We start from the raw sequence: 12,047 nt of genomic DNA on the forward strand, positions 1-12,047 counted from the left end.
CTTCAAGAGGATTTAAGGACATAAGCTATAGAGAAGGCAAACGGGAGATTCAGATGTTATTAAAAGAAAAGGATTGCATATAGAGTGGTTTGAAGGGATAAGATCATACTCAAGAAAAAAAAAAAAGGAATTGAACAAAATAAAAGGATGGAAAGATTCTGAGAGAGAGTCAGTTTATGAATACTAAATTCAGTTCATTCAGGTTAATAGAGGATAAGGTCATTGTATAAGTAGAATTACAAAGTTAATATTATAAGTAAGGTTAAAAAAGGATATAAGAAACAGCTTCTGTCTGAATGTAAAGGAAAATTGTATGAAGTGATAAAAGACAAAAATAAAGACAAGTTAATGAGCTGCAAAAATCAGACTGTGACTGTATGTATAACTTCAAGTTTGGGCAAATATCCGGATAAGCGAACCAGATAATTTATGCATATTGCTCGTGAACCCACTAAAAAGGGTATAATAAGAACGAATTAACAAAGAATAACCCTCCAAAATTAATAACATCCAATGGAATAACATCCAAAATTAAAATCTATAATAATAACATCAAAGACGTGGCAGGAGAGAAAGTTGGGGTACACTGACAGTTCGCAGGACAACAATGTCGGTGGACAAGGGCATTCTAAGCCCAACCACCACAATTACATATAGAATGTGAACATATTTTAACAGCATGCATCCAGCAAGTTCTCTAAAGTATAATACAGACTGCAAGTGGTGATTTTTTGACAGCTTAACTTGGCCATTTAGGAGGAACAAAATATATATCTCAAGCACCTGCCAAGTTTTACATTCATGTTGCAAACCATGAAGTTATCACAACTCTTACAAAAAAAATTAGAAAAAGATTTATGAGAACTGGTAGGAAAGCCAAATATAAAGGCCACTATTGCATCTCTCATAATAAATCTCAATTTACTAAGACTATTCAAGTCTTAGGTTGTTGTACACAGCAAGTCACTGTGCAATGTTTTTCAAGAAAAACAACTTTCTGGCCTCTTGAGAGAGCTGCAGATGAAAGCAATATCTTGTGCCAGAGTTACTGGCTTAAGATACACTGTTTAAAATCACCCCAAAATGGCTATGTTCAGAAGGAGCCCTGTGAAAGCCATCTGACCACCAGGACTTAGAGGTATAGGACAGAAAAATGTATATGCTACCAATTATCAAGATGCAGCACTGAAAGCCCACAAAAGGCAACATGGAGCCTTCAAATCATGTTGGGCGTTCATGGTTCACATGTGCCCAATTGCAAAAAAGGACTGTTTTTAACGTTATTTTATCAATATGCACTGTATTGCAATAACTCACTCTAACAAGACTGAAAAACTGGAGCAGGTCAAATTAAGCAAGCAGACCACTTCACATGTAGGAAAAAAGACAACAGTGGGTACTTAACAAATCTGCAGATAAAATGGTGCATTGTCCATTCCCATACTCAAAGAACCTTGATTTTTAAAGCATTTAAGGGAGAAGAACTTAATGCTATTTGCTACTGCCTCTCTCTCCAAACAAGGGGAGATGCAACTAGCCTCAGAAGACAAATGATGCTACCTAAAGTCAGACTATAAGGAGGATGAATTACAGGTTTCCCAACAAAGAGTCCTCTGCTAAGTGATTCCTTGAAAGTAGCAAAAAAATGCTCAAAACCACGACATTATACAAGACATTTCCTTGCAGAGGCTTTTATTCAATAAACAGAAGAAAGCTTAATATGGAACTTGCAAGTAGCTCGTGGTAACAGTTGGTTACAATGGTTAAATTGCTTCAAAAACGCTTTTAAAGAGTAACCTCAGATATGCTTACACAGTTTAGTCCATGTCTTTTCTTACTCCAAAAGACCATCACAAACTGCACCTTCCTTCCATTTTAAGTGTTTGCCCAGCTCTGACCGGACAAGGACTGACTAGCACATTACCAGTTGTTCTAAAACACATAATGCAATTCACAAGGACCCATCATTGTCATCCCATTCACTACCTGTGGACTTATTTGATGCTCTCCGTCGAATCTCTGTCACCATCAATCGTGACACTTGTGTAGTAAACTGCAGAAGGTCAGAGAATTTTTCTGTCATTGTACTTGGAGGAGCATTTCCAAATACCTAGAAACAAGAGAAAAGAGATTTTGTAACTTGTTTCTTCATTCTACTTCTTTACTTGCTTGCAAATAGCTTTCGCAATTAGGAAGAAAGCACATGCTTACACTGTTAGAGAGAGCAAAAGAGAAAATCCACAAAAGTTTTTATTTTATATTCAGTTGTCTTAAATTTGAAATGACATGCCCACGAGACTCTTGTATCCTACATAAATTAATATTTCCACCAAATAACTGATTTACAGAAAAACATGAAATATTCTCATCTTAATGCTTTAAGTCAGATGTGTCCAACTGGAAGCCCCTGAGGGATTAATGTGTCCCTCCCCCAGGGTCATTGTCTGGGTGCTACTCCCCACTTTGCTCTCTGAAGCTTCTGCGGAGTCCCTGGGCTTCCCTTCCCTCCTCCAGCTTCCACTGTCCACCCTGTCCCCAAGGCTGAGGGAGCCCACAGCTGAAGAAGCTTGGAGTAACCCAGGGATTCCCAGGACTTGACCTCCATACAGTAGGAGAAGGCCTGCACAGCGCACTGAAGTGCATCCATGAAGCAGGAGGGAGAGGATGGTGCATCCATGAGGAGGAAGATCTTGGCCTTGGGGTGACTCGCTTAGCACGTCGGGGCCCACATGGTAGGGCAATGGGGAGTGGTGGGAGGGAGGGATGGGTGTAGTGTGCAATATGTGCGCTCAGGTTGTGCGTGGCCCATGCACTGTGAGGCTAGGGGGCCTGCAACCTTCAGCCACTCAGAAGTTGGACAGCCCTGCTTTAAATTGTATTGTGTTACAGAGAGGTAAACAAAACATGGTTGTTAAACAGGAAAACAATGACGTATCCTTCTTCCATTAGGTCCAACTGGCTCAGCACTTAAACAGGAGAAAAACCTATGACACAAAGATAAGAAGTAAAACTGCTTGCATACCGGGCAGTCAACTGTCTTTTGGCTAAGCAGTGTGAAGAGATGCTAGGAATTGGGCAGGAGGCGGCAAGCTCACAAGTACTCTGGGACTAGGTGGACGAGGCTTTCACTGCTCTCTCTGCTATGGTACCCATTTCAGCCTCTTGGGCAAAGAATGAATGTGAGAGCTCAGAGGCGAGCCACAACTCATAGGATCATTACCATAAGAAAGCACCTCAAGTTCGATAGGTTCTTTTATTTCCTAAGCAAAAGACAGCTAGAGAGCACATCAACGAGCATTCTAGCAAGAGAAGCAAGTTCTGGATCCAGAGTTTGATTCGGCCATAAAAACTAAATCCCACTACTCAGATTTGTCTAGCGGTGGTCTCAAAACCTAGAAAAAAATATTTTTTTTAATTTTGTTTTCTAAATAGCCATGAAAAAAGTACATGACAAGAAACAGGAAAAGGGGGGCGGGGGGAAATTACATGACAAACAGCACACAAGCACTGAAGGTGCTCTGTCTCACTGCCAAGAACAATAAAAACTAAGGAATAATTCGGCAGCTCCACCTTTTATGCCCTTAAGTGACACAGCATGAGATCTCGTACAACAGAGGTTCCGAAACTTTTTCTTATTGTATACCCTCTTTCAGATGGATTTATCAGCTGCCCGCATACTCCTACCAACATACATTTTATATTTTAACCCTTTAAATGCCAGTTATAATAAAAACAAAATCTGCCATTACACAAGGTGTCCCATATACCCCCCCAAGAGATGCCTTGCGTATACCACAGCTTGGGAAGCCCTGATCTCAGTATGAATGCAGCCCCAAAGGACACTGTGGGCCAAAATAATCCCATCAACATGAGATAAGTATGCCCCTTTCATACAGCTAAGATTTGCAAAGTCAATGGTTAACTCATCAATAGTGACACTGGTAAAACTGCACAAGTGGGGTTATGAACAAAACAATCCTGTTTCACCAGAAGCTTATTTTCTACGTTGTCAGCCACAAGCCATTAGTTACAGAGTTCTATTTTTTAAATTCTAAATAACATATGTACCACTTTCAACAGAAGTACTGTGGAAAAAAATATGAGGCTATCATCTTTAGGGGAATCCCAATTATTGTCCATCTTATTACATTAGGTCTCCTGATTTCCAAGGGTAAAAAACACTCCTAGTTCTATTGTGCTTTATGCTGCTTTTCTAATCTCCAAATTTGCGATTTTTAATTCTTTGAGCAAAAGGAAAAAAGTGGGAAAGGCTTGAGACACCCATTGGTAAACTTGTTAAACCCTCAATAAGATTTCATAGAAATCTTATATGTAATTATACATTTTGCTACACATTGGAAGTAATGAGTAGTAAATCATATTAAGTACAAAATATTATTTAATTGGTGGTTGGTTTCTTCATGATTAAACAGAAGTAATCTGATTACTAAAGAAAATGTTTAAGTGGGGTTCAGATATAAGAAACTGTGACTAAGTATACAATAAACTACTTGAACAATAGGCACATTATTTTACTTCAACTAAAAATAAATAATCAATATTGAAAGACATTTTCTTTTTGATTGCAGTCTTGCAACAGACAGGAATGTACATAAGTTTATATGTTTATAGGTCCTTTTCTAGCAATGGTTCCAATCAAATAGGTAACATCAAAATTTATTATATTTATCCAACAAGAGAGGCACACAAGATACAAACTCTTTTTCACAAGTTAATGTTTTCTGAATGCCAGCATATCTTAATCTGCCAGTATCTCATAAAATGATACAATCTGCTAACTGCAGGTTGGACTGCACAAAATCAAAAGTCCTCTCTTAACTCATCTGGCTTTACTTCTAAGAATAACTGAATACTCTGAAGGCACAACATTAAAAGAAAAGCCCGTACATATAACAGGTTACAATTTTTATAATAAAATGCATTTAAAGCCATTCTATTGTATTCTAGATAAGATGACAGCATTTAATAATAGAATCATAGGACAAGGGGGTTGGAAAGGACCCTGCAAGAGTAATGTCTACACAAGCGGTAAACTGCACAGTTGTTACAGCGCAGTGATTTAGTACTTGTATAACCAAGTACTAAATGACGGCACAGTAACAAGTGTTACTGCACAGTAGCATCCCCACATGGTTTTCTTCAGAAGCTACTATATAGTAGCAATGAGATACTGTACTTTAGCATCTCATGTAGACACGCCCATGATCATCTAATCCAGACCCACTGCTCAAGGTAGTATCATCCTGGACTAAACCACCCCAACCAAGTGTCTGCCCAGTCTGCTCTTGAAAATTTTCAAGGAGGGGAGATCCCACAACTTCTCTAGGTAGATCTTCCAGTGCTTGACTGCCTTCATAGTGTCACAACCCAAAGCTGTGATTTGTTGTTTGTGTGCGCTTCGGCAACGCTAAATTATGTTCCCGCTAAAATTAGAGTTTCCTTGCATGGTAGAGTTCTCTGCTGTGGGAGAGAACTCTGGTGCAACAGGGGATTTCCCGCCAATTTGCAGCTTCTTTGCATGGTGCATTTCTTTTGCATCTCAGAGATGCACGGTGCAAAGGAGTTCCCACCATTTGTATTTAGATTCGCGCCACATTATTGGCCGGTTCTAAATGTAGGCACACGTGGCAGCTAGCTATTGGCTTGCTAGCCGTACAAAAGGCTTGGGTAGTTTCCGCCCAAGTCGGAGAGAGAGGAAAACTGGAGAGAGACAGAACTCGCCAGGAGGAGGAGACTTCGCGCTGTGTGAAGATCTCTAAGCGATGTGGACCCTTGCGGACCCAACGTGCCTTTCTTAAGCAGGCAACAGAGGTCTAAACAGCCTCTGGCCTCTCCCCGTCGCCAAGCGCAATCCTAGACGTATCCCTATCCTATATGCCCAATTTTTGAACCCACAGAGTCTTAACAGCTCCGGGGGACCTGGGAACCGAACAAAACCCACGGAGATTCAGCTACTCCGTGAGAAAAGAATTGCCGAACCCGCGGAGCCTAAACCACTCCGGGGCCAAAGAACTGAGTTTGTCAGAGTCTTCCAACGAGGACTCAAGCGGAGCTGCACCTGGAAAACTGTCCAGCCTACACCGCGACCATCTTGGGTATAAGTAAATAATCTTTTCAATCAACCACTACGCCTCCGTAACTAATTCTAGCTCGCGCGTACCTTACCGCCCCGCGGTTTTCTCCAGCCCCGCGTGCCCGGGCTGCTGGCCACAGCCCGCGTGCGCAAAGATGGGCCTGGCTCGCCCCCGGCCCGCACATGGCAATGAGGATGGGATCAGGAGAAAACACGCTAAAGCTAGAATTGGTTCAGAACTGCCCTCAGCGCGATAACCAACGCCAAGTGAAAAACTTTGAGGAACTGGAAGTGCATATCGCTTACCACCAGGCGGGTGGAACGGGTGAAAGATTTGTGAGCGGACGCCTGTCGCTAAAGGGAGAAGAGGGAGTCTCCGAAGACGGAGCCCCGAGACAGAGGGAAGTGTATTTGCTCCCCGCGGCGTTCGGGTGTATAATGAGAGACGAGCGGGTCCTGTTCAGGCCCCTCGATACTGTGTCCCTCGCCGGACCCAACCCGGCGGGCGAAATGAACCCGACTTTCACCCGGGAGTGTGCCCGATGCCGACGATATGCTTGGGAGAATGAAGAGCCGGAGTCCATCTGCCGGTTCCCTCCTCTCATGGCGGCTAGATTAAGGGGTTGCGAGCTACCATCCGAGCTCCGCGAAGACATGGAGAAGGAACGAGCCGCAGATGAGAGGGTGGCCCCATGGTACAACAAGGGGGGGAGAATGTAGTGCAACTTTTCGTACTATAATGAATCTAACGCAAAAGAGCTTAAATTTGAAAACCCAGCTGCAGATGGCGATCCGAGCAGTCAAAGAAGCGGCTGAGAAAAAGGAGCCTGAAACGCCAGTCCAAGATAGCGCCGAGCAAGAGGGAGGCCGCATGGAAGAACCGGAAAAGAAGGGTGGAGCTTCTGAAGAACCCGCGAGAGTTCGGTCAGTGACTCCGCCCATCGACGCAGCGTCGTCGCCGGCAACCCCGCCTAGCGACGCCTCTGCCGACGAAGGACAGAGTCAAGCGGAGGAGTGCATCCGCCCCTCCTGCCTGAAGCAACAACAGCAGCAGTAACCCCCGCGGCAGCAGTTCAGCCTATAACAGCATCAAGTCCCGAAAGAGCAGCTTGCCCTACAGCCATGGTCAACCAAGCAACTGATGAGCGAGATGTCATCACCAGTTGCATTCGTGCTTGGAGAGAATTACAACAGCTATATAAAGAATCTGAGATGGAATCTGATGAAGCTATAATTTCATGGCTACATCTTACGGCCGTGGAATTTAAACGTGATTAAAAGTAATCTTCTTTGTCAGTTGCCATGACTGCGTATCCTGATGGAGCCAAGATTGTCTTTTGATCGGGACTGTCGACACCCGACCAGACCTCAAGGCACCAAACGTCGTGGATCCGATCTTCCACCATTGCCACCGAGAACCCTGGAGGAGCGATACATGTTTGGATTTCTCCTACAGCGTTCCGGACTTAACAAGCGGCAGCTTCGGATTTTGGGAGATGCGGGCCAATGGCGATTGGCTTATGAGTTAGGTTTTCGTTATTTAGAAGAGCCAGATGATGGATCCTCAACGATTTCATCCAATTGAGCCGTGGAAATTGTTTAAGTTTTTTGAATAAGATCATTAATCTATTTTTTGAGAGTTTTCTGTTTACAGATCTGAGATTCAGAGTGTGTGGCGAGGAGGAGCCCTGAGAGGGATGACATCACCGAAAGAAGTGAGGGCTTGACGTACGACTTCGCCATGACGCCCACTGAAGCCCTGATCGTGCAATTTTGTTATGAATCAGATTGTGTGTTTGTGTTGATTATTGTTTCTTGATTGTTATGTAACTTAATTCCAGGGCAGCAGATTTTATGTTTGTTTCTTTGTTTGTTTGCTTGTCTGCTCGTATGACGACTCACGACAAGGTTCTAGAGTGAAGAGTATAGCATAATTTAGCTATGCTCTCAGCAAGGGGGGATGTCACAACCCAAATTTGTGATTTGTTGTTTGTGTGCGCTTCGGCAACGCTAAATTATGTTCCTGCTAAAATTACAGTTTCCTTGCACGGTAGAGTTCTCTGCTGCGGGAGAGAACTCTGGTGCAACGGGGGATTTCCTGCCAATTTGCAGCTTCTTTGCATGGTGCATTTCTTTTGCATCTCAGAGATGCACGGTGCAAAGGAGTTCCCGCCATTTGTATTTAGATTCGCGCCACATTATTGGCCGGTTCTAAATGTAGGCACACGTGGCAGCTAGCTATTGGCTTGCTAGCCGTACAAAAGGCTTGGGTAGTTTCCGCCCAAGTCGGAGAGAGAGAGGAAAACTGGAGAGAGACAGAACTCGCCAGGAGGAGGAGACTTCGCGCTGTGTGAAGATCTCTAAGCGATGTGGACCCTTGCGGACCCAACGTGCCTTTCTTAAGCAGGCAACAGAGGTCTAAACAGCCTCTGGCCTCTCCCCGTCGCCGAGCGCAATCCTAGACGTATCCCTATCCTATATGCCCAATTTTTGAACCCACGGAGTCTTAACAGCTATGGAGGCCTGGGAACCGAACCCAATTTTCGAACCCACAGAGTCTTAACAGCTCCGGGGGACCTGGGAACCGAACAAAACCCACGGAGATTCAGCTACTCCGTGAGGAAAGAATTGCCGAACCCGCGGAGCCTAAACCACTCCGGGGCCAAAGAACTGAGTTTGTCAGAGTCCTCCAACGAGGACTCAAGCGGAGCTGCACCTGGAAAACTGTCCAGCCTACACCGCGACCATCTTGGGTATAAGTAAATAATCTTTTCAATCAACCACTATGCCTCCGTAACCAATTCTAGCTCGCGTGTACCTTACCGCCCCGCTGTTTTCTCCAGCCCCGCGTGCCCGGGCTGCTGGCCACAGCCCGCGTGCGCAAAGACAGGCCCGGCTCGCCCCCGGCCTGCACACATAGGTCAGAAAGTTCTTCCTAATCTCCAACCTAAATTTCCTCTACTGAAGCTTGAGGCCCTTGTTCCTAGTTCTGTCCCCTATAGCCACAGAACAAAGCCCTTCTCCATCCTCTCTAAAAATTACCCTTTGAGTATTTCAAGACTGCTATCAAACCCCCTTATTCTTCTCTTACTCATCAGACTAAATAACCCTAGTTCTTTCAATTTTTCCACCTAAGTCTTGCTTCCCAGGCCCCTCATCATTTTTGTGCTCTGTGTTGGACCTCTTCCAATCTGTCCCCATCCTTCTTAAAGTGTGGGGCCCAAAACTGGATGTAATACTCCAAGTGATGCCTTATCAGTACTGTATAGAGCAGAAGAATCACTTCCCTTGATTTGCAAGTGATGCTTCTGTTAATACAACCCAGTATTGTCATGATGCGGGGTCCTCAGGGACAGGACAGTCCCTAGGGTTCCGTGACTGAGCCAACTCCACCCTACGGGCACCTTCTAATCTTGCCTGCCATATCTTGCTGGTAAAAGTAATAAATAGGGAGGCCACCTGGGTCACAGCTCAGTCACGGTCCTGATGGACCCCCCCCCGCCAAACCCTGCAGGTTATTGGACCCCTTGATGGGCCCTGCTCTTGATAGGTGACATATGGGACACCCCAAGCCTTATGGGCTACATGCATGGCTCCAAAACAGCCCCTTCTCCATGCCCAATGCCTCGTGGATAGTATTTAGACGTTGTCTCTTGAGATGAGGCCTTGGTCTAGTTTGACATCTTGTTGTCACTGGACCCTGAGCCTCAGTAACTATGCCCCCCACCGCTGGGGTCTCCGTACCCCCTGGTGCTGGGGTCTCCACACTGTAGTGTGCCCCAATGAGGCCTCCTCCTCCCCAGTAGCCTCATCCCAGTCCCCCGGAGTACCTGTTTTTTTTTTTAAAAGAGGCAAACTTTTCCGAGCATTAACTGCCTCACAGCCCAGGGTACCTGAAGAGCTCCAGGAGCCCAATTAGTCCTGTAAGCAGTATATCAGAAGGCTACAGCATCTCTGGGACGTTCTTCTCTGCAGGAGGTCCTTCCCTTGGCAGCTGTCGGGGAACTAACAGTCTCCAGTCCCAGCCTTGAGACTTATCTGTGCCCAGGGCCCTGCCTTCTTCCGGTCAGGTGACTGGGTGCAGGTGCAGGCTAAACTCCCTCAGTAGCCTGCTGCCACAGCAACCTGCATGTGTGGGGGTTCTGTCTGGCTCATAGGGCCCTCTCTCTAGGCAGTTTCTGCCCTTGAAGGAGCAGGCACACTTTAGTGCCCTGCGACAAGTATGCTGTTGGCCTTTTTTTGGTAACAATCCCTGCACTCAGTCCCATCATCCAAATCATTAATGAAGACATTACAACTACTCATTTAATATCTGATGACTAATTGGTGAGCATGATGATACAACCACTTCTGTATGCACCTTATAGTCCTGTTAAATAGTAGTCACAATTCCCTGCAGATGTGACTAGGGCATAACAGCAAACTAGGAATCTGGATAGATGCAACTTTAGCCCCCTCTTCAAGGTACACTGATGTCACAATTCACACGTTAAACATGACATAAATGACAAGGTTGCTACATAGGCACCCAATTTAAGGTTCCATAAAATGGCAAATGAGCTATTAAAATGTTCCACCTATAACGTACAAAATGTTTATGTCAGATTTGTATGGCACCTTAAATTTAAACTTATGGCCAGGACTTTATACCCCAAACCAGGCAGTTCTGACCAAGCTGCCAGGCATGGGGGAAGCAGAGGCTCCTGGCACAGTTTAAAGTCCCCAGAGGGGTAAGCCCTTTGGTTCCTCCCTCCCTCCCCATCCCCCAGCATCAGGAGCCTCTGATTTCCCATACCCAGCAGCCCAGTCAAAGCTGCTGGCAGCAGGGTTTTGACAATCACCTGATTGTCTGCCCCTGCCCACACAGACTTAAAATTTGAAGCAGCTTAGCTTCTTATACTTATACCAGTATAAGAGCAGACAAACATAACCCTTATATTGGAATACCTTTCACAACATACATTTATGCCCATATAATTGTTACATATATCTATGGGTTGCTCTGCACTGGATCCATGCTGCTGTCAAGGTTCTCACCAATAAATAAATAAAAGTTTCATCCACCCACTCCTGGTTTGCATGCAACAAACCCAGAAATATATCAGTAAAGATGCTCCAGGAGCATCCTTCACTGCTGCTCTCGAAATCTCTCAGATCTCATGCATAGTAGCGTGAGCTTGATGGGGGGAAAGGGGGGATAGAAAAGGAAGAGAACAGAGAAGTAAGTTCCACTGCAGCACCCTCACTATCATATTCCAGGTGTGGACCAGGTAAAACACGAGTGGGAGGGCAAACTTATTTTTCAGTAGCTGTCTATAACAGCATGGAACTAGTGCAGAGAAACAAAGTTACTGACATTTCTGGAGCTCTTACTAGTTTCTAGTAAAAGGCTGACTTCTATAGACCAGCTTTTGTAGCATCATTACTCACATGAGCCAAACGGGAAGGTTTAGGACAAATGATTGTAATGTATATTGGAATCCAGTTTAAAAGAAAGATACCACATAAAAGCAAGATCATTTCAATAGTCAGTCAGCAGGTTCCCTTTTCAATTACCGAGAATCTGATCCTGCTAATAAAACTCAAAACAATTTAATTGGAGCAGTTTTCTTTCCAGAAACAATTTCACCACCATCTGGCCTGCTTTCAAATTTTTTAAAAGCTTTACTTCATTACTGACAAATACAATGGGACTCATGAACAGTTGTGAATTATGCTCCATACAGCCACAGAACTCTGAATGGAAGCTCTAGAATATTTTATCAGAAGGACAAAATCCTTTGTGAAGTATGTAGTGGTTTTATATTTTATTACCATATGACTGATCCTTTCATACATCTTTGACTATAGGCGAAATAAAATGCATTTAAAAAAACAGAAGCTGGCTATAACCCTATCCATTAACTGACCAGAAAGAGAGACTTAAATGTCATAGTTTTTAGATGAACTCTGG

General features: G+C 44.3%; 1 protein-coding gene across 7 annotated transcripts in view; it reads right to left on the reverse strand.

Moving 5' to 3' along the window:
* Window positions 1–12,047, reverse strand: part of WDFY3 (WD repeat and FYVE domain containing 3) — a 378,134-nt gene that overhangs the window by 238,100 nt on the left and 127,987 nt on the right. For all 7 annotated transcript variants that reach the window (XM_059722254.1, XM_019479325.2, XM_059722256.1 and 4 more), the window contains one exon: window positions 1,987–2,110. In XM_059722254.1, the coding sequence (XP_059578237.1) occupies window positions 1,987–2,110 (124 nt within the window). The remainder of the gene's footprint in view (window positions 1–1,986; window positions 2,111–12,047) is intronic.

Source organism: Alligator mississippiensis, chromosome 2 (genome assembly GCF_030867095.1).
Source record: "Alligator mississippiensis isolate rAllMis1 chromosome 2, rAllMis1, whole genome shotgun sequence".
NCBI lineage: Eukaryota > Metazoa > Chordata > Crocodylia > Alligatoridae > Alligator > Alligator mississippiensis.